The 21,910-nt window shown below is 48.8% G+C and overlaps 1 protein-coding gene across 3 annotated transcripts in view; it reads left to right on the forward strand.

Moving 5' to 3' along the window:
• ENPP6 (ectonucleotide pyrophosphatase/phosphodiesterase 6) overlaps positions 1-21,404 on the forward strand; it is a 99,706-nt gene extending 78,302 nt beyond the window's left edge. For 2 of the 3 annotated variants that reach the window (XM_044938437.2, XM_006075123.4), the window contains exons 5-8: positions 343-522; positions 3,394-3,531; positions 13,626-13,755; positions 18,967-21,404. In XM_044938437.2, coding sequence (XP_044794372.2) covers positions 343-522; positions 3,394-3,531; positions 13,626-13,755; positions 18,967-19,181 — 663 coding nt within the window. In that variant the 3' untranslated portion in view covers positions 19,182-21,404. Of the gene's footprint in view, positions 1-342; positions 523-3,393; positions 3,532-13,625; positions 13,756-15,505; positions 15,656-18,966 lie in introns of those variants that run through there. The other variant, XM_044938434.2, reaches the window with a different exon arrangement.
• Positions 21,405-21,910: the final 506 nt, after the last annotated feature.

A 21,910-nucleotide genomic window follows, 5' to 3' on the forward strand; every position in this document is an offset into this window, starting at 1 on the left:
GACTTTGGGAAGGTACACACTGTTATATTTAAAGTGGATAACCAACAAAAACCTATTGTACAGCACAGGGAACTCTGCTCAGTGTTATGTGGCAGCCTGGATGGGAGGGGAGTTTGGGGGGAGAGTGGATACATGTATGTACAGCTGAGTCCCTTCACAGTTCACTTGAAACTATCATAGCATTGTTAATTGGCTCTACCCCAATACAAAATGAATGTTTTTGGTGTGAAAAAAAATTAAAAAAAAAAAAGAAAACACCTCTTTGCAAGACAGCTGGTGTTGAGACAGCCCTTCTGTGGATGCCGTCCTGACTGCCTCTCCTGCCCCCCACCCACCCCCAAGGAACGGGAGCTGCAGGACGACCTTAACGTCATCATCTTCTCAGATCACGGGATGACTGACATTTCCTGGATAGACAAAGTGATCGAGCTGGATAACTACATCAACCTCCGTGACCTGCAGCAGCTGAAGGGGCGAGGGCCAGTCGTGAGCCTGTGGCCAGCCCCAGGGAAGCATTCTGAGGTAAGAAGGGTGGGTGGTGGGCCCAGTCGGGGCGGGGAATGGGGGTGCCTGTGGTGGGTCTTTATCTGTAGTTTCAAGGCGGAAACGCCGGGCATCCTCGGGATGCCAGGACTTTGGAGACAGATGACCCACCCGGCCCTTCCCTTGCCGGGTGACCTCTGTCCAGCAGTTCACCTTCTCGTGTGTCTTCCCTTGTCTGAGATGAGCTCGGAACGCTGGTTGCTCTGAAGCGAGATGAAGGATGTGCAGTGCTCAGCTTGCCAAGGGCCCAGCCCCTAACAGGGCTGCTTTCTTCTTGGGCAACATGCAGCACGTGTCAGACACAGCTGGGCACAGTGGATGCCCACACTGGGTGCTCTTCTCTGGAAGAAAGTGGCCAGTCCAGTCTGTTCCCATCAAGGCACAGGGAGAAGGTGACCAGTGAACCCAGGCTGAGGCCGTGTGTGCCTTAGGTTGGCCAGGGATGGGACTCCAACCCTCAGCAGCTGAGTGGCTCCCTGAACAGCCTTCCTGCTGCATCTCTGTCCTGCCTGGGAGCTGGCGGCATCGTCGCCGCCCTCCTGGGTGGCTCTGAAGCACGGAGAAGTTTGCTGGGCCCATGGCAGGGACTGCAGATGGTCACCAAGGACAGTGATCACCCCTGGAGAGTGCCATTCCCAAGAGGGTGTGGCAGTCCTTGCCCCCGGGAACTGGGCACCTGGGATGGCAAGACCCCACTCACCTGTCCCTCCGAACAATACTTCCATCTAAGTGGCTGGCACACCACACTGAGGAGCTAAAGGAGCAAGTGGCACCAATGGCTGACTGCTTGGCCCCGTGTGGCATGGTCGTCTCCCAGTGCAGGCCCTGGAGCTTCTGCCCACTCCCAGAGAGAACTGCCGTCTTCCTCCGGGGGTCCCACCCCACCTACAGTGGGGGCACCACCCACAGGGAGCCAGGAATGGGCCTCAGCTGGGCCTGGTGCCTCTACCTGTCCTCATGGCAGTGGCGTGGTTGGTGTTGATGGACTGCTGGTGCAGGCTGGGGTAGGGGGCAGTGTCCTCCTTTTTGGCCCAGAGAGAGACCCCCCTGCCAACCCTGCCTGCTCCCTCCCACTTAAGAGTCTGAGATCTGTCTGTATGGGGTTGAGGAGCACGGTGCCCACAAAGCTGTTCCCCCCAGCCTCATCCCCTCCCCACACAGATGCCCACCCTTTTCTCAAGCTCCATGGTCAGCAAGTGCAGGTATTCAACATGTGTGCTCAGCATTCCCGTGAGCTCCGTAAGTGTGAAACTGGGAAGAATACTTTCCACACTGGCAGCTCCCGCAGTCGACGGGACTTCTTGCAAAGAAGTTCTGTTTCGCGGGCATGGAGCACCATCCGTGTCTCCAACTTGGCACCTGGGCCCCAGGATGCGAGAGCATCAGTGGCTCGCAAGCTGGGAAGAGCTTCTTGCTTCCAATGTGGTGTGTACGTCAGGCAGGTGCAAGCTGCCTAAAGCGGTTGGTGGATTATTCAGGAGCAGGGGCTGTGTTTGGGTGACAGCTCATCCCATGATGGACACAAGAGTTTGTGAGACCCCCTGCGTGCCATGGGAGTTTCCACTTATCTCAAATCTTTCTGGGGGTGCACCCTCCTTTCCTTAAGAATTATGGGTTTTCTTATATAGGAAATCATAACTGCCAGGGCCATTAGAAACTCTCTACCAAGCAGCCTAAAAACTCATTATTTTCCCGAGTTGAGTGGATAAACTCAATTTTCTATTCAGGTCTACCCAGGAATGAATGCCTGATTTGGCTAAGCACCAAAGAATCAACATCAGCCAGTTGGTTTTAATTTTAGCCATATAGATTTAAGCTGCTGCTAAATACTGAAAATACGTATAGGGTTTACGTCTTCGTCAGATCAGCAGTGTAATTAATGGCAAACAGTTACTAGTACTTTTTTGGGCGGGGGGGCACATGGCATGTGGGATCCTAGTTCCCCGACCAGGGCTCGAACTCAAGCCCCCCCTACTTTATAAGCATGGAGCCCTAACCACTGGACTGCCAGGGACATCCCTACTGGTTCTTTTAGAATCAGGTGTAGGTAGGACATGCTCTAGGTCGAGTCAAAGAATAAATGCATTTCTTTGATATTGGGGGTATTTAATGCCAGGCAGACCAATTTCTCATTCATATTTTAATTTTGCTATAGTATTTTTGACATCAGCTCAGTTCAGTTCAGTCACTCAGTCGTGTCTGACTCTTTGCGACCCCATGAATCGCAGCATGCCAGGCCTCCCTGTCCATCACTATCTCCTGGAATTCACTCAGACTCACGTCCATCAAGTCAGTGATGCCATCCAGCCATCTCATCCTTTGTCGTCCCCTTTTCCTTCTGCCTCCAATCCCTCCCAGCGTCAGAGTCTTTTCCAATGAGTCAACTCTTCACATGAGGTGGCCAAAGTACTGGAGTTTCAGCTTTAGCATCATTCCTTCCAAGGAACACCCAGGGCTGATCTCCTTTAGAATGGACTGGTTGGATCTCCTTGCAGTCCAAGGGACTCTCAAGAGTCTTCTCCAACACCACAGTTCAAAAGCATCAATTCTTCGGCACTCAGCTTTCTTCACAGTCCAACTCTCACATCCATACATGACCACTGGAAAAACCATACCCTTGACTAGATGGACCTTTGTTGGCAAAGTAATGTCTCTGCTTTTGAATATGCTATCTAGGTTGGTCATAACTTTCCTTCCAAGGAATAAGCATCTTTTAATTTCATGGCTGCAGTCACCATTTTTGACATAAGTAAGTTTTTATAAGAGGATCCTCTCTGCCAGGTCCAGTATATGGTCCCATATATGTAAGAAAGAGAATGCAAACCTGGTCCTTCTTGGCTCTCTTTACAGATATATAACAAAGTGAGGCGATTGGAGCACATGACTGTCTACGCGAAGGAAGACATTCCCAGCAGGTTCTATTACAAGAAAGGGAAGTTTGTCTCCCCTCTGACCCTAGTGGCCGATGAAGGATGGTTCATAACTGAGGTAAACATAAAACACATGACAAGACATCCATGATACAAATTCTATCAAACAGCCAAAGGTAAATAATTACTCACCTTTCCACTTGAAAATGTTCATTTTTTTACCCAACTCTCTCATCGGCTGCGTTATTTCCTTCTTGAGAGAATTGAAAGGCTTGGTCAGATGACTGCAGATGCAAACGGGAGGCTCCGACCCAGAGCCAAGGTTTAGACTTCGTGGCTCCAGACTTGTTGTATTTTAACAAACGGGCCTTAACTCAATTACCCAGGCTTACAATGTAACCTATTCAGATGAAAGTGGAACAATTACTGTGAACCAAAGCAACTGCTTTAGGGCAGCGAATAGCCAGGAGAGGCTCCGCTTTACTTTCACCTTGAAGAGCAGTGACTGGCAAACAAAAGCCCGCATGCAGGTCCAGGTCTCGGGTTTGCCAACTTGATTTTACAGAGCTTCTCTTGCCTTCTGAGTCCAAACCCTAATTGCCTGATGCCCTAAAGACCTCAGCAGCCTTCTCCTTGTCTGCCTGGACACCATGCTCATTAGGCTCTTGCATCAGCTTTGATACCTGGCCAGATGGGACAGCTCACCCCCGATCCCCTTCCAGGGGAATCTGCGGTCCCATGTACAGTCAGTTCCCAGACAGGGCCTGAGTCCTTGTTGGTATGAATTTGAAGCTGGGCTGCAAACTGATCAGACTAGAGGGTAAAAGAGAGTGGCAGATGTTGGCACATGAGCGTCATTGTACAGTTGAATTTGAGGTTGCGCATCTGTAGATTCAACCGCAAATCAGAAATATTAAGGGGGAAAAAGATTCCTGAAAGTTCCAAAAAGCAAAGCTTGAATTTGCTGAGTGTCAGCAACTATTTATATCACGTTTCCATTATATTTATAGCTATTTATATCACACTGCATTGCCTGCAGTATCATAAGTAATCTAGATATGATTTAAGATACACAGAATGTATGTCCTTATATGCAAATGCTGTGCCATTTTGTATAAGAGACTTGAGCGTCCATGGATTTTGATACCCAAGGGGGTCATGGAAACAGTTCCCTGTGGACACTAGGGGATGATTATATCAGACCTAAGACTGGTATTTAATCTGCCAGAGTGAGGGCAGGTGGCCGTCAGCAGAAATACTGATCGGGCAAATGAATGGACATCTAGGAACTCAGGTGTGGAAAACAGGGATTCCCTGATGTGAACTGCAGTTCACAAAGATGGTTCTGAGCTTCCCAGCAGCCAACTCAAAGAGGAAAATGCAATGAATATACAGTATATATTACTGTAACTCAAGGTGTATATAACATAAAAACACAAATGTTTCTTTAGAAAATCACGGCAGTCCCTGGTCCCCTTAAGAGAAATTTAGATATCTTTTAGTCAGTCTTTTGTTGTACCTTAGTCTCCTAGACTGAATACCTTAATCATTTTACTATCTTTGAATTTTCAGATTTTTATTTTCAAGATTCACATATGAAAATTATAATCTCTGATCCTTAGGTTTAATAATCTAAGGATTTTAATTTCTAGTTAAAATTTATAATTTTATAATTCATAAATTATAATTTTAAAAGTTATAATTTCTAATTTTAATTTATAATTTCTGATACTTAGATTTAGTATTGGGGTTTTGCTTTATCTTCTGAAAAATCCTAAAAGCAAGTACCCATTCTCTCCCTGCTTAGATTTTTTTTTCTTTTACATCTCCCTGCTGTTTACTAAACTTACTTGACTACAGAGAATTGAAAACGTCGCTCTATGCCCCTGTTGCTGCTCTGGGCCAGGACTATTTAATCTACCCCATTCTTATTTGCAAAATCTCTCCCCACGTGGTGACGGAATGCTGTGTTTGCTCTGTAACTTTCCTACCAGTGCCCAGCGAGGGATCTCGGTTTGCATCTGCAGCGGGACAGTTTCTCAGCTTTAAAAGCATCTGCTCTGAGTCTAGGTTTGGCTAGCAGAGGAGCCTTTTTTTTTCTTTCTGGCTTAAATATGAAAACAGCTGAGTCAGGACAAATTGCTGCTGGTTGGGGCCAATAAAACAGAATCCCATCTTTCCTTCCTTTTTTCCCTACAACCGCCATCCCATAAACATGCAAGATTTGGTTTCCTTGGCAAAAACGCCCTTCCCATATAAACACCAACTTTTTGCCACCGACTTAAGTTCTGTCGGCTCTTAGGCAGCTGCTCCAACAGGAAGATCCCATTGAGTTCTTTCTATTTTTTATTTTTTTAAATGGTTGCTTGAAGAGCTGTCACTGAAAAAGATAAAGGCAGGGAAACGGATTGACTTTGTCACCTGGAATGGCACCATTATCCTGATGTAATAAAAGCAAGGCCCCCTGCCCAGAGGCTCCCACAGTTTGTTTTTCATTGTGAGAGTTAATATACAGACTGGATTTCCAACTAGTGCCAGTACCGTCTCTGGCCTCCTCTCCTACAGGGGCAGGAAGCTGAATGTGTTCATTTTCCCAGAAGACTAACCATGAAGCAGCAGAAAAGAAAAAAAAAAAAACCCAGGCCACCTGCCTAGGTTAAGCCCCAGCCAGTCACACCTGCCAAGCTCCTTTCTTCAAGCATGGAAACAGGGCTTCCTAAATGGTACCTCCGCCCCTCTGTCTCCCTAAGACCTGGTCACCATGCTCTGTAAACCCTCTCTTTGCATGTCCTTGTCAGGGGACAAGGGTCACACCGTCACTGGAGCTTTTGAGCCATGCACATGGCCGCACTCACCCAGCCCCAGCCCATGGGGTTTACCCACACATCTTTTCATCCACCCATGCTCTCCATCCATCCCTGCACCAGGGGGCACTTAGCAAGGGGCTGGGCAGGTTGTGTGCAGGCATGGTCGCTTAGTCGTGTCCGACTCTTTTTGACCCTTTGGACTGTAGCCCACCAGGCTCCTCTGTCTATGGGTTCTCCAGGCAAGAATACCGGAGTGAGTTGCCGGTTCCCTCCTCCGGGGGATCTTCCTGACCCTGGGATTGAACCCACGTCTCCTGCGTCTCCTGCATTGCAGGCAGACTCTTCACCCACTGAGTCACTGGAGTTGTCATAGTGTCTAGGGTGGTCCAAAAACCCTCAGGAGGCAGGCCAGTGATGCTTCCTGGGGTGGACGCTCCTTGAGGGCAGGTCTGTGGCATCTTAGCCCGGGTTTTCCTCTGTGGAACCTGGTACATGGCAGAGACTCAGTACCTGTTTGTGGAATATGAAATTAAGAAATGAATTCATAAATAGAGACAGTTGGTTCTTGATTACTTGTTGTTATTGTTCAGTCGCTCAGTCCTGTCTGTTTGCAACCCCATGGACTGCAGCACGCCAGGCTTCCCTGTCCTTCATTACCTCCCAGAGTTTGCTCAAACTCACGTCCATTGAGTCAATGATGCCATCCAACCATCTCACCCTCTGTCATCCCCTTATCCTCCTGCTCTCAATCTTTCCCAGCATCAAGGTCTTTTTGACAAATTCTTTACTTTATAGGGTAATAAATCAGTGACTAAGTACCCAGAGAGGAAAGCTAAGTCAGGCCTTTCACCTGGGCTAATTGTTAGTAGCCCTAGAAGAGATTTCAACTGAGAAAAGGTGTTGAAACCACCAGTGGCCATTGTCTTGGCCCAGTTAGCTCCCAGCTGGAGTCCAGGGGCGGGCGGACACTTCAGCTGTCCTCAGTCCCCACTCAGCTTCTGGGGCTGATTCCCACGGCCTCTCCTGGACAGTGTCCCCCTCCTGACACCATGCTCAGAAAGGCGGCCAAATGCAGCCAGAAGCTGGTGAAAGATCGTGAGATGTGGAGCTGCATTGTGGATCCTCTGGACTCTCATCTGCGTGGAGAGAAATGAAGCAAATGCAGGCTTCAGCTTCCAAAAAAAGGCCCATATTGGTCTCCCGAGGAAAGATTTATTTCAAAAACCGGCAAAGGATATGAAATGCCAGGCTCAATTCTCAGGCCTGGGATCGAGTGGCAGTTAGGCCCTGGGCCCAAAATACTTGGGGAAATCAAGACAAGCTGGAGAGCGTGGCTCCTGAGTTTTAGTGGCAGCTGGAGCGGTTTCCTGCGGGCCTGAGGTGCCGAAGGTCCAGGATGCCTGTGTCGGGGACTGGAAGCCGCTTGCCTTCTGGCAGCGACCAGGGTCATCGCCGTAAGCCGTCGGAGGGCATGCGATGCCCTCCTCACCCTCGGTGAGCTTCAGCAAGCACGATCTTGAGGGAAAGAAGAAGTAGAAGGAAGCTCACCCGCTGGGCACCCTGCTCCAGCTCTTCTCTTGAGGAATTCTGCCGCCTCTGGGCCCTGCTGCTCCTGCTTTCTGGCATTTCCCAATTTCCAGAACGAGACTGTGCGTGGCAGTGGGCTTGCCAGGGTGAGACCAGGGCCTGGGGCCTAAGACATTAAATTTGGTTTTAGAAAGAGGAGGCCTTCTAAGACAGAGAAACAGTTGGGGGGACTTGTTTTTGCAGCAGTGTGATAAACACACATCTGAGGGCCTGTGACCACCACTCCGGAGGGCTCTGAGGAGTCACCCCACAGGAAGCCTCTAGGGAGGAGGGTTTAAAATGGTGATGCCACAAAGCCTGAGACACGGCGTTTTGTCCCCAAGCTCGACCTTAACCCTGGCAGCAAAACCCCGGAGCCAGCCAAACCGTGCTCCCTTCAACAAGAGTCCCGACTGAGGCCTCTCCCGAGACATCACCAGGTGCCTTTTCCAGCCTGAGATGCTGTGAGCTTATTGCACTGTGGAGGGCAGGGGAAGCTCCTGTTACAACCCTGTCCTAGGGGAATAAGGTTGATTTCATTTGTATTAGGCCCGTCACACACCTTAGGGGTTCACATGTTACTTACTGATTTTAATTGGACCTGATTTCACCTTTGTTCCCCAGCACCCTAGACACAGGGTGAGAGGCCTCATCCAGAGAGAAGGAGGGGACACTCGGGTCCCTGACCCCACTTCTCAGCAGGAATTACACTTTCAGGGGCTGACATGAGGGATGGCGGTCCAGATGTGTAACCATCAGTGAACCTGGTGCTGGCCAACGATACTGGGAAAGCCACCCGGCCGCCATGATTCCTCTTTGGAAAGACCCCATGTGAGTGACTCCGAGCCTGACTCTGCACCCACAGCGGCTGAAGCACAGACTCAGCATGGCAACCAGCGTAAGACGAAGCATTCTCAGGAAAGGACAGATAATCGTTGAACAAAGCCCAGGACAAATGCCAGGTGAAAGACTCCTGGTGGTTTCCAGGCCGGACGATGCATCCCAGCCACCCAGGGGATGACTATTAAATAGCCAGAGTTGCCGCCTTACCCACCTGCGAACCCAAACACCCAAAGTGAGACTCGGGATAAACTCAGGGTGCTGTGTGCACAGCCAGGCTTGGGATCCAGCGGTGTAGACAGTATGTTTCCAGGGAAAGACGGGAGAGGAGGTCATCCAGGGCCACGCAGACACGGCCCCAACCAGCACCTGTGGTCAGGGAACGGAACCCACGGAGGACGGATTTCCACCTCCTCAGCCATGAGGGGAGAAGTCACTTTGGGGTGTGAAGCAAGAGCTGACGTCCAGATGTTTTCCCAGATCTGGTTACCCTCCTGCCTCCTCAAGAATCATTTTCTCTGTGGCTTAGCTATTATTTTCTGATCTGCACCCAGGGGAAATGGAAAGGTGCCGGTGAGAACAGCACGTGCTAATATAGTCTCCAAATGCAACAGTGCGAAGTGAGTAAATGCTGGACGGTTCACCAAAGCAAGTGCCTCAGCCACAGACAGACAGCAGTGACTGCAGACTGTCCAGGCCGCCCTCTGCTTCTCCCCGGCCTTCCATCACTCCTGTCGCCCTGACCCTCCTTCCCAGCGCCGCCCCCTTTTCTGACTGTGCCCCCACCCCACCCCCGACAGCTCAGCTTAGCTCCAGAAAGGATTCCAAAAATGCCGAGTCAAAGACATGGGTCCCGGCAAGGGCTGAATTAACTGGTCTGCTGATCTGGGGGGTAAACAGTGAAGGCTACTTTTTGGTTGTTGTTGTTAACGCCACGGATGAATGAGGCAAAGATCTAGTCTAGAAACCAAAACACACATCTCACAAGTAATCGCCTGGCTTCCCCAGTTCAGGAAGCTTCTGGCAGGCCTTTGGTGGTGAGCTGGTAGTGGAGTGAGGCATCAAACATACAAGGCAGGCAGCAAATACTAGAACATACATCTATAAACACAGTAACAGCTGTTCCTCGGTGTTCCTCCTGGGGAACAGTTTCCGGGTCCTTCCCATTAGAAACAATGAACTAGTTTAGGGGCTCATAAATGGGGGGGGGGGGTCCTGGCACTGCTATCCACCCCTGTACAGAGGAGGGGTACCAGAAGGTGCTGGACAAATGACATTCAGCGAAGATTTTATTTGACTTGCCAAGAAAGTGTTCATTACAGAGTCACCAACTTGTCCCGGCTTGCCCAGGTCAGTCATAAATTTTTTTTTTGCATCCCTGGAACTCCTCAGTCCCGGGCAAAGCAGGACGGTTGGTCCGCCCCTCTGACTGGCACAACCTCCTAGAGAAACTGCCTCACTCCTTCCAGAGTCCTCACGCTGCTTCCCTATCATGCTCTTCCCACATGCAGTCACTATGCAAGGTTCCCGGGCCTCGCAGGGACTCCTCTGTGTCCACACTGCTCCAGCTCAGATGCGCACGTGCACACACACACACACACACACACACACACGCTTTCATCTGGAGGGCCCGGGCACCCCAGGGTGTCGCTAGGTGGCGCTGTGTGGGGGGGTCCCTGGACCTGGGAGGTTCAGGAGGGATGGAGGCTCCTCAACCAGTAACCTGAGGACCCCCCAGCCTGGGGACGTGGGAAGTGTGGAGTGCCTCACCAGCAGGGCTGCATGTATGAGGTGTGCATTACACGGCTGCACAGGCCCGCACTGGTGTGATAATGTTGGGGCGGGGAGGGGGAGTGGGAGGAGACACAGGACCAAGTGAATCAGTAAAAGCCACCAGGAAGGACAAGGGAAAAATTCATCAACTCCCCTTCGTGAGTTTCATTAAGTCATGTAATTAGATTATGTCATGTAATCCCCTCAGTCTGATTATGTCACATAATCCGTTCAATCACTTAGCTTCTCAAATAACTAGCCAGGTTATTATTACTTTTTAAAATCAGTAAACATAGTTGTTTCAAAAAAAAAAAAAGCAAGAACAGTTGTTTCACCAGAGCAACTTGTCATGTTGATAAAAACACCAGTGGCTTTACCTGCGATCCTACAGATCTCCCGTCATCTTCAGGGCTGAGATGCCTTGTTGCTGTATGTTTGCATGTGGAAGTTAGACTGGAATTTTCAAATCAGGCAGGCTTCGCCTCCCTTCCACCTGTCCCTCCCTCATGGGACATTAATTAGTGACACCGCTAGTGACATGTCCTACCTAGTTCTTCAGCAATCACTGCCTTGTAGACAGGTGGGGAGGGGAGCAGCACGTAAAATTAGCAAACAAAGCTAAGCTGGCATGTGTTGTGAGCATGACCACAAAGAACAAAAGAGGGTATAAACCAGAAATGCAGTAAGTTAATAAATATATTCCCATGGAAAAATACAAGCTACAGCTGGAGCAGGAGGGATGGAAATTGAGGAAACAGAGAGTCAATGAAACAGTGCGATTTGGAAAGTAGTAATGCCAGGGAGTGATTTATGGGGTGAGACGGGATGGGCGTGCAGTGTGATATGACAGCTAAATAAACAAAGGAGGGTTCAACCCTGCTGCACAAGCCCCGAGCACCTCACCCTGCAGCCGGTGGCATCTGGAGACCGCCCCCGGCTATTTATTGAGCACCTACTGTGTGTCAGGCTTAGCACACAGTCAGGTTATCCCTCAGAGTCTCTGAGGCAGGTGTTGTCACATCCAGCAAGGAAGCTGAAGCTCGGACAAGTTATGCAGCTTGCCCAGGATCACAGAGTTGGAAAGCAACAAACTGGAATTTAACCCACATCCTATTCAAAATCTTGTCTCCATACTGGCTGCCACTCAGTGAATGAAGCAGCAAGGGACAGGCTGTAGGAGCCTTGCAGTGACCTCTGGCTGTAGGGCCCTGGAAGGTGCACAGACCAGGAGACTGACGCCCTGGCTTCCAGGCCCAGCCCTGCCTCCCAAGAGCTGCGTGACTTTAAGAGTGTCACTTAACCACTCTGTGCCAAAATCGGGGAAAAAAAATACCGTCCGCAGCAGGAGGTGTTGACACCTAAGTGGATGTCGGGGGAGGCTCTCGGTGAACCGCACAGCACACAAAATGGCATACATGTGCTGTTACAAGTCTTGCAAAGGTGTTAGTCCCTCAGTCGTGTCCGACTCTGCGACTCCACGGACTGTAGCCTGCCAGGCTCCTCTGTCCATGGGACTCTCCAGGCAAGAATACTGGAGTGGGTCGCCATTCCTTCCCGACCCAGGATTGAACCCAGGTCTCCTGCATTGTAGGCAGATTCTTTATTGTCTGAGCCACCAGGGAAGCCCACCTGTAAATCCCTGGTCCTTGAGCTGTGCTGCTTCCACGCATTCATCACAACTAGTCAGTTCTACCTCCTGCATTTGGAAAACTTGTCATATTAAACCCTGCTGAGCCAGAAGATGATTGGACTATCAGGAATGAAGGCTTAGTCCGCCTCAAAGAGCTCAGTTTGTGTCCAACTGGCTACAGTCTCCTCGGGATTTGCAAAACCTCCTGTGAGCTTTGCTGTCTCTCAAGTAAGCTGCTACAATCTAGGGAAATTTAGTTCTGAAGGAAAGACGGGTGACAGGGCAGCGACAGGTCTGGAAGCCATCCTGAATGAAGAATGGTCAAAGGACATGAAGGTCCACAGGCGTGGAGGAGAGGAACATGGGTTCATCTTCAAAGGCTGGCTCAGTGGAGAGGAAGGCTTCTGTGCTTGGAGTTGCTACTTGGGGCGGAGCTGGACAAATGAGGACAGGGGTGGTTGCTCCAGTGGAGGGGCCCCTGGGGTGGTGCAGGCTCGCTGCTTCTGGGCTTCCGAGGCTGGGCCAGAAAAATGAAGCGATTCCATTAGCCGCTGTGTTTGCCAGCAACATTTCTCCCACAGCAGTCGGGTGTCCTACCATTTCAACTCCACTCTGACACCACCCCAGGTTAGAGCAGACCCATACTCCGGCCCACAAGATGGCCCGCGCATCTGAATGCTCGTCCCAAGTCCTGGGTCCTCAGGCTGCCCACACTTGTGTCTGACTTGGCCATAAATCTGAGGGTTCTCACCATCTGCCTTTGGCTTTGATAATTCACTGAGATGAATCGCAGAACTCAGAAAGTTGCTACACTCACGATTACAATCTTCTTATAAAGGATGCTACACAGGGGCAGGCAAATGGAAAAGAGGCACAGGGCACGCTGTGGCGGTGAGGGGCGCCGAGAACCCAGGTCGGGGCACCGGCCTCCCATCACTGTGTGTTCATTAATCCAGACGCTCCCCGGACCCTGCTGTTCCTGGGGGTTTACGTGGGGTCTCACTGTGTTGGCTCAGGTAACAAAATCATTACTCACATGGTTGAACTCAGTCTTAAGAGATCAGAGGATAGGGCTGGAAGTTCTAACTCTCCCCTTGGTTCTTCTGGTGACCAGCCCCCTCATCCTGAAGCTATCTAGCCCCCTAACCCAAAGATCATCCCATCCCATTAGCATAAACCCAGGTATGGGAACTCAGGACTCATCATGAATAACAAAACACCCCCAGCACTCAGGAAATTCCAAGGGTTTAGGTGCTCTGGGCGGGGGAACCTGGGACAGAGGCCAGCTCTATTTTTTATTATACCACAGGTACACTTTCACTTCCCTTCTGTCTCTGACACGCTATGTTTAGTGGCTCTGAAACTGATTACAGTGCAAGAAGAGACCTTCAGAACTAGGGCTCTCTGGCAATTTAACGGGCCACCTCCAAAGTTGCGAGCTACCTGGAGTGGGAAGTGATCGGGCTGAGGTCGGACAACCCTGGCTGAGACCCCTGGGCAGGAAAGCCCCGTGCTGGGTGGGTGGTAATTTGAACCTGATGCTTGCTCACGCCCTGGCCTGGTCACAGGGTGATGTCAATACCTTGTTGATTTCAGAATCGAGAGTCGCTCCCATTCTGGATGAACAGCACCGTCACCCGCAAGCCAGAAGGCTGGCACTGGGGCTGGCATGGATACGACAACGAGCTCAGAGCCATGAGGGGCATCTTCCTGGCCTTCGGACCTGGTAAGCGAGATCTTAGTCATTCCTCCCCCAAGGCATCAGGGGCTGATGGTGCTCAGAAAGGCTGGAGCGATTTCTTTACGGATCCTCTTTATGAGCAAAGCTGAGCAAAGCCAGCCGGTCTCCACAAAATGTCTTTGGCTGGCTTGCTTTCAAATGCTTCTTGGGTTTGGCAAACGTGGTTAAATACTTCTCCCTGTAAGTTTTAAATCTCAAGCGCAGTGAGGAAAATGTATTCCACATGTTTGTGATTCATTTTTTACTTAATTCATCAAAACATCCCTTCACAGCCATCTGATGTCCAGGAAAGCTTATCAGGCACCAGGTTGCTGACAGCCACAAGTCCCAGAGTCGACGTGCTCGCTTCATGGGGTCTGACACTTCCACACTTCCTCCCTGTCTAGAGCGGCCACCCCTGTGCAGGTCATCCAGTGTAGGGCCCACCAGAAGCTAGGATGTGCTCACAGCAGGCTAGGAAACAGTTTTGTGACTGACTTTGAGGATGAGCCAGAATGACTTCTGCAGTATCTAGGATGAGAGTGAATTGACTTTGTCTTCTTGGACCTGATGCCTTCCTGGTCTGGAAGAGAGGTGGGGCGGAGGGGGGCCCATTTGGTCATTTGCTTTAATTAATACAGCACTGTAAAATTCACATTTTGGAAAAGTTTATCAAACGCTCTAACAATCATATTACTACTTGTACACTCCCTTAAAAGAAAAAAAAAAAAGAGTGAAAAGCAGTCAACAACCATCAAGAGTCAGCTGATCAGATTACGAGCTCCTCGTCTTCCTTCCTGCTGTCCACACTCCTTATTAAACATTAGGCTTATTAGCTTACCCTGGTATCCACAGTCAAAGTTCCTTTTTCTGAATGTTTCGATCAAAATGTTTCAGCCCACAAAAGCCTACGCTTTCCTATCAGGTGATAGGTTAGAGGTTACACCTGGAAGCCCTGCCCTCCTCCTCAACATACCAGACAGAGATGCTTGTGGGCCCTCCTTCATTCCATTCACCTCGGGTCACTCTCTCAACCACAAAAAACAAAGCCTGCTGAAAGCCACAAGGTGTCAACTTCCGCCCCCTCCACGGGTGCCTCTGGGAGGCCGAGCTTAGGGAACATACGTGGGTCCACATCATTGCCCACACATCATCCAAGTGCCCACGTCCTTAAGCAAGCAACAGGACCAGTAGCCGCAAGCATTTCTAGGGCACAGCTGGGTTCACGACATTGGCCTCAGAGAGTTCAGAGGATGTTCCCGCATGATACTGTCAACCAATAACAGCTACCTGTTAGCCAAGCACCAGGTTAGATCTGCGGAGCTCAGAAGCCAGCTGAGTTCAGGATGGAGCCTTGAGGATGCTGTGAGGTCAACTGCTAGCTCAGTGTGGAGACATCCCAGGCCATGGCCTTTACACAGAGGAACATGAGACAGGGGTGCTTTCATTCAAAGGCATCACCTCCTCCTTCCCCAAAAGAGAGGAATCAGATCATGAATGCAAAACAGTTGTCAGCTGGAGTGTTTATGAGTAAGCATCTTGGGCAGATTTTAAAACAGAAATGAATGTAGCCTCAAACCAAAATTTTAAACCCAGTACCCAGAGCTGCAACAGCTGAAATTCAGTGGGGAGCTTTTTGTCCATTAACAAAGGCCTCCATCATATGCTCCTTTAAAACTAAAAGCCCAAGTCTTTTATAGACAGAAAGACAACCCCAGATGAAAATGCGCTGGGCTAATTGCAAAACTGTTTCCAGGCAGATACAGCCTCCCGCAAACCATCACGTTTCTGGCTTCACTTCGCACGCAAGATTGAACAGCTCTACACACTGACTGTTTACGCAGAAGAAAATTTAAGAGCGAGGTCTTGAATAACAATCTAGCTGCACTTTGAGATAAACGTACTGCCCTCCTGATTAATTGGAGGTAATTCTTGCTCATACAGGATGCTGAGCATCGCTACGGCTGCCCAGATAACAGCTTTAGAAGTCAGAAAGTCTGGTCCAGCTAAGCAAAAGGGAAATCATTCTGGAAGACAGGCTGTCTCTGGTTAATCCCAGTTCCTAATTGGAACAATCTAACCTTGCCCTGGCAATGGCACCCCACTCCAGTACTCTCACCTGGAAAATCCCATGGATGGAGGAGCCTGGTGGGCTGCAGTCCATGGGGTTGCTAAGAGTCAGACACGACTGAGCGACTTCACTTTGACTTTTCACTTTCATGCATTGGAGAAGGAAATGGCAACCCACTCCGGTGTTCTTGCCTGGAGAATCCCAGAGACGGGGGAGCCTGGTGGGCTGCCGTCTATGGGGTCGCACAGAGTCAGACACGACTGAAGCGACTTAGCAGAAGCAGCAGCAACCTTGCCCTAAGTCTCTAAGTCTTCCTTCTGTTTTGTAAGGAAGTTCATTTGTATCGTTTCTTTTTAGATTCCACATATAAGGGATATCATACATTATTTCTAGGTGGCCTAGTGGCTCAGATGGTAAAGAATTCCCCTGCAATGCAGAAGATGCAGGTTTGATACCTAGGTTGGGAAGATTCCTTTGAGGAGGGCATGACCCACTCCAGTGTTCTTGCCTGGAGAATCCCACGGACAGAGGGAGCATGGAGGGCTACAGTCCATGAGGTCACAAAGAATTGGACACAACGGAGTGACTAAGCATATATGATATTTCTCCTTCTCTGCCTGACTTACTTCACTCAGTATGACAATCTCTAAGTCCATCCACTAACATTTTTTTTTTTTTTTTTTGGTCAGAAGAGCTTGACCTCAATTTTTCTTGCCAAATGTTAAAGAAGGAGATGTCTGAAAGGCTGGGGACGGCTGTCTTGGGTTTGCCATTGACCTCCACCTGCACACGTGACGGGACACAGCCACCACGGGATGTGGCAGGATGACCTTACCTCCACAGCAAGTCAGGGAGAGAAATCTTCCGTGTCACAGGACCACCTCGCCATTGATTCCTCAGCTGCGGCTGACTCTTCTCTGGGGAGGCGTAACCACCATCCTCAGCTAATTTAACATTTTCCTTCAGATGAGAAGGGTTGGCACTCTACATTCTCCTTCCCAGGGTGGCTCTGGATTTGTTTGAAATTAGTGTTTACCCTAAGGCAATGCAGATCCTTACCCTCCCTACCCTAAAAGTAAGTGAACATTTCACATAAGCTACGGGGTAAATATTTTCAATGCAAACCTTCCCTTGCTGGGCACTTCTTCTATTAATATCAACAGCTCCCATCTATTGAGCACAGACAGGAGCCTGCAACTAGGATTTAGGCAGCATCTCTGCCCATCCCCTGAGCTTATCCAGCTGGTGAGTGGCTGCAGGCTGCTCTGTAAAGCCCGTGAACTTCTTTACATGGAATTCTACTTTTATACCTCAAAATGAGCAAAACCCATCACCTGAGATGTTGCTCTGGATCTAACACGCTCTGTGGCAGAGTCCTCTCTGTTGCTTCTGTATTTGTAATTTCAGGGTTAACGTTAAGAGCGGAATTTGGTGTGGACACTTCTGGGTCACGTCGCTGTCGCTGTTAGTGTTTCTTTGCTTTTTAAATCAAGGATATGTGATCGTTTTAGCAAAGCAATTATAAAGATTATTTTCTAAGATAGAAAACTTGTCCTTACAGCCCCAAAACTACCTTTTAAAAAAATTATGGAGGGACTAAAAGAGCACATGTCTGGGCCTTTATTGATGGATAAAGTGAAATTTAGTCACTCAGTCAAGTCCCACTCTTTGTGACCGCATGTACTGTAGCCCACCAGGCTCCTCTGTCCATGGGATTTTCCAGGCAAGAATACTGGAGTGGGTTGCCATTTTCTTCTCCACGGGATCTTCCTGACCCAGGGATCGAACCCGGGTCTCCCACACTGCAGGCAGACTCTTTACTGACTAAGCCACCAGGGAAGCCACTACTGATGGATAAAAGTCCCTCCTAAATTCAACTTCAATAGTTTTAGGTATTTTGCTGGAAGCGCTGGTTTGGAACCTAAACGTGAAGCGGCTTATGAATATCACTAACGTCGCATATTCACTCTTTGTTGTTGTTTGGTCACTTAGTCCTGTCCAACTCTGCAACCCCATGGACTGCAGCTCACCCAGCTTCCCTGTCCTTCACTGTCTCCTGGAGTTTGCTCAAACTCATGTCCATTGAGTCGATGATGTTCATTCAGCATCTTTTCTGCCTCCTATGGAGAAAGAGAAAGTCCCTTCAGCGCCCTTACTTTCTATGCTGTGAACAGCCAGCCCTGCCCCCAGGGGCCTTTGTCTACGTAGAGTCTGGAGCAGCATCTGGGTGGAAGCATTCTCCTTCATGAGATGGCTTCCAGCCTTCACTCAGGTCCCCAACTCCAATACCAGCTTCTTTATTTTCCCCACCCCTAAGTTACTTTATGTGCTAGTGAAAAGCTCCCAAAGAATGTTCAACTGATCTTCCAGACATACTTAGGAGACCATCTCTGTGGCTTGTGCATTAGCCACACTGAGAAAAACTATACAACTGCCGGTTCTGTCCAGTCCTGGGACCTCCACGTGGCAGAAAAATGGGAAACATTCTTGAGCTGGGGGCACCCAGGCTAACCAGTCCCTGCCAGATAGGTGGCCTGGTAGAGACCTATGCAACCGAATTGGGGTTTGGGGAGCTGGGCAAAATGAGGCTTGCAGAAATGAGCAGCTTCACCTGGCCTTTGGGTCCTCAAGGAAAGCTCTGTTGTTACAAAGGGAAGCACAGTTATGCACAAATCAGTTTGTTGTCTGATTTGTCTTTCAAAGAAACATGGTATTAAGTGGTAAAGATCCCACCTGCAGATGCAGGAGACGTAAGAGATGCAGGTTCAACTCGAGTTGGGAAGATTCCCTTGGAGAAGGAAATGGCAACTCACTCCTGTATTCTTGCCTGGAGAATCCCATGGACAGATGAGTCTGGTAGGCTACAGTCCATGGGGTCGCAAAAAGTTGGATACACTAAAGCGACTTAGCATATACTCACATCTCCATAAACCATAGAAAGCGACTTCCTTTCACAACCTAGAACCTTCCAGATCGCCTTCCAGGTTCACAATCCCTTGGCCAGGCTCTGTGGACAAGGGGGATCTACCAGTCCTAGAGCTGCTGAAATGCAAAGCGTAATCCCTCCACCACGTGACTCACCCCTTTCTGCCCTGCCCAGCCCAGGAGAGGCCTTGACCACTTGTTTCCTTGCCTTTCCCTTGCAGATTTCAAATCAGACTTCAGAGCCGCTCCCATCAGAGTCGTGGATATCTACAACCTCATGTGCAAGGTGACAGGCGTCACCCCCTTGCCCAACAATGGGTCCTGGTCCCGGGTGATGTGCATGCTGAAGGACCCGGCCAGCTCGGCCCCAGGCGCCCAGCCCTGTGCCTGTGCACTGGTCACCGTCCTGCTGGTACTGCTGGTGATGCTGGCCTAGCTGCTTGCGGCGTGTCCCCAACACTCCACACAGTGGGTAAATTAACCACCTCAATTCATGTGAGGACATACAACTGTTAATGTATTCTTGGATGATTCCATACACAAAAGTCCCTTTTCTTTAGAATTTTTTTTTGTTTATATTTTCTAGAGGTAAGGAAAATTCTAGCTTTTCATTTGTTCAACTATAGGTTATTTTCTTCTTCTTTTTTTCTTTTTTTGATGTACTCAGATGGCTTGTCTGAACAGGGCCTCCCGCTGTAGTGACTAGACCCCAGGTGGGTATTCTGTGGAGTCCTGGTCCCTCTGTTTTGCACAAAGCAGGCTCTTGTCTGGGGTCTGTCTACATCTGGGAGCCATCCTGTACAGCTCCTTCCATCAGGGGGAAAACGGAGGCCCATTTGAAAGCAGTAGCTGCTGTCTATTTCTGACCCAGCTCGTGACGTTTCTTCACCTTATACGAAGTCCCAGAAAGGGAGTATCTTAGCTTGGCTCACCCATCAGTCAAACTCACTAAGAATTGCAGAATTCAGAGAACAAAGTGAAAGGTATGGGTTTCTTCCCAAAGTCTGAGCGCACAAAATTTTCTCCCTGCGTGGAGGAACAGAAGAGTTTACTGTAGATACGGGCTTCAATGAGCCTTCTAGCGTGTTCGTGGTGTGAACACACACGGCAGGAACTGGATTGCCTGTCTGCCCACCTGCTTGTGGGAAGGCTGACTCAGAGGATCCCAAATAGAATGTGAGTGCGTGCTCAGTCACTTCAGTCATGTCTGACTCTGTGCAACCCCATGGACTGTAGCCCCCAGACTCCTCTGTCCATGGGATTCTCCAGGCAAGAATACTGGAGTGGGTTGCCATTTCCTACTCTAAGGAATCTTCCCAACCCAGGGATCAAACCTGGGTCTCTTACATCTTCTGCGTTAGCAGGTGGGTTCTTTACCGCTAGTGCCACCGTAAACTCCAGCAACACCGGACATATCCTCTATCATCACGGGTGGGGAAAGGGATGTCTGGCTGATGAGTGTGGACATACTTGCAGAAATCTCACTCCATTGCTTGAAATGGTGACGTATTGAGCATAAGTTTGATGCACCTGTGTCCCTGAAAGCAAGGCTTCTTCAACAACCACAGCAAAGTGGACACTTGAGTGACCCAGAATTCCAAGAAAAATGGTGGAGTGCAGGGAACAGACTCAGCATGATGCAACTGAATTCCCAGTCACTAACCACTTGGCCATTTGATTAGGTAACAGTTTGGGCAAAGTGACACCTCAGAGACCTTGGTTTTTAAGAAACCCCAAAGAAGAGGCACTGAGCCTGAGTTGAAATGTTTTTAGTCTCCTAAGTCTGCTATAGGAGATCTTGTTGCAAGACAAGGGATACCTATACTTCTATGTGATCAGAGTCATAGACATGTATCACTGCATTAAAAATGAGTTTGCACTAAATGAAGCCCACCTGCAGATGAGACTTTTTATCAAGAAAAGACAACAGATCAGGTCTCACCAGGACAATAAAGCCTCAGACAATAAACATTCTGCTTATGTGTTGTTTACCTTGAAAAATAAAAATCTACGCTCACCCTGATTCAAGAAGTCTGGGAGCCATCTCCAGACCTTGAATCATGAGAGCGAAGGATCACTGCTTAAAAATATCACATTTATCTTCACAAAAGATTTCTAAGGTTTTATGTAATGTGTTTTTAAAGCGCTAGCAAACCTTCAAGTCAATAGGAAAGGCAAATCAGCCTTTGTTATCTGTCTGAAAGCCAATTAGTGCTTTGGGAACATTGTGGTGGTTACTGAAAGAGCATCTATTGTTTGAAGTTTTCTTTCTCTGTAAAGGACTGTGTTCTAATTAATTCAGTGGAGCTCATTGTGCTCCCATGTGAAGGAAGGAGCCCTAAAAGAAACCCAGTGATTCAACTAAAAGTGGATTATTCAAGTCTAGAGGGGTACGAACAGATATACGGTCTTGAGTTTGTCCTTCCCACTCTGTTCTACCAATTTTTCCCCTCACTCATTCTTAAAATCTTCAAGTTACATAGTAAAATCTCAGACATTTGCCTGACAAGGTGTAGTTACTCTGTAAGTGGTTTTGAAGCTCCAGTACTTCGCCCACCTGATACAAAGAGCGGACTCTTTAGAAAACACCCCAATGCTGGGAAAGATTGAAGGAAGGAGAAGGGGATGACAGACAATGAGATGGTTGGATGGCATCATCAACTCAACGGACATGAGTTTGAGCAAATGCTGGGAGATGGTGAAGGACTGGGGAGCCTGGTGTGCTGCAGTGCATGGAGTCGAGAAGAGTCGGACACGACTGAGTGACTGAACAACAACAAAAATGAGAATAAGACACTTTGGAATCATAAATATTGGTGAATAATAAAGAAAATTCAGACATGGAATGGAGGAAAAACCTTAAACCTAAAGCAATACATATGTTTTAGTGGCTTAACTGTTTAGCTAGAATTTTTGTTCTAAGTTATGTTCTTTTCCCAAGGAAAATTCTACTTTATCTAAACGCATTTTGTTCCATCAGGGTAACATTTGCTAGGACTATACACACAATTTTCCTCCTATTTTACAACTTCATCGCTAATTCTGGGAGGAAGTTCATTGGACCGACCTGAAAATACCAAAGACAGGTGAAAGGCGTGATCTTTAAGTTGAAGATAAGATGAATGGCTACTGCCTGCCTGTATGCAGAATCACCCGAACCCAACT

Source organism: Bubalus bubalis, chromosome 1 (genome assembly GCF_019923935.1).
Source record: "Bubalus bubalis isolate 160015118507 breed Murrah chromosome 1, NDDB_SH_1, whole genome shotgun sequence".
Taxonomy (NCBI): Eukaryota; Metazoa; Chordata; class Mammalia; order Artiodactyla; family Bovidae; genus Bubalus; species Bubalus bubalis.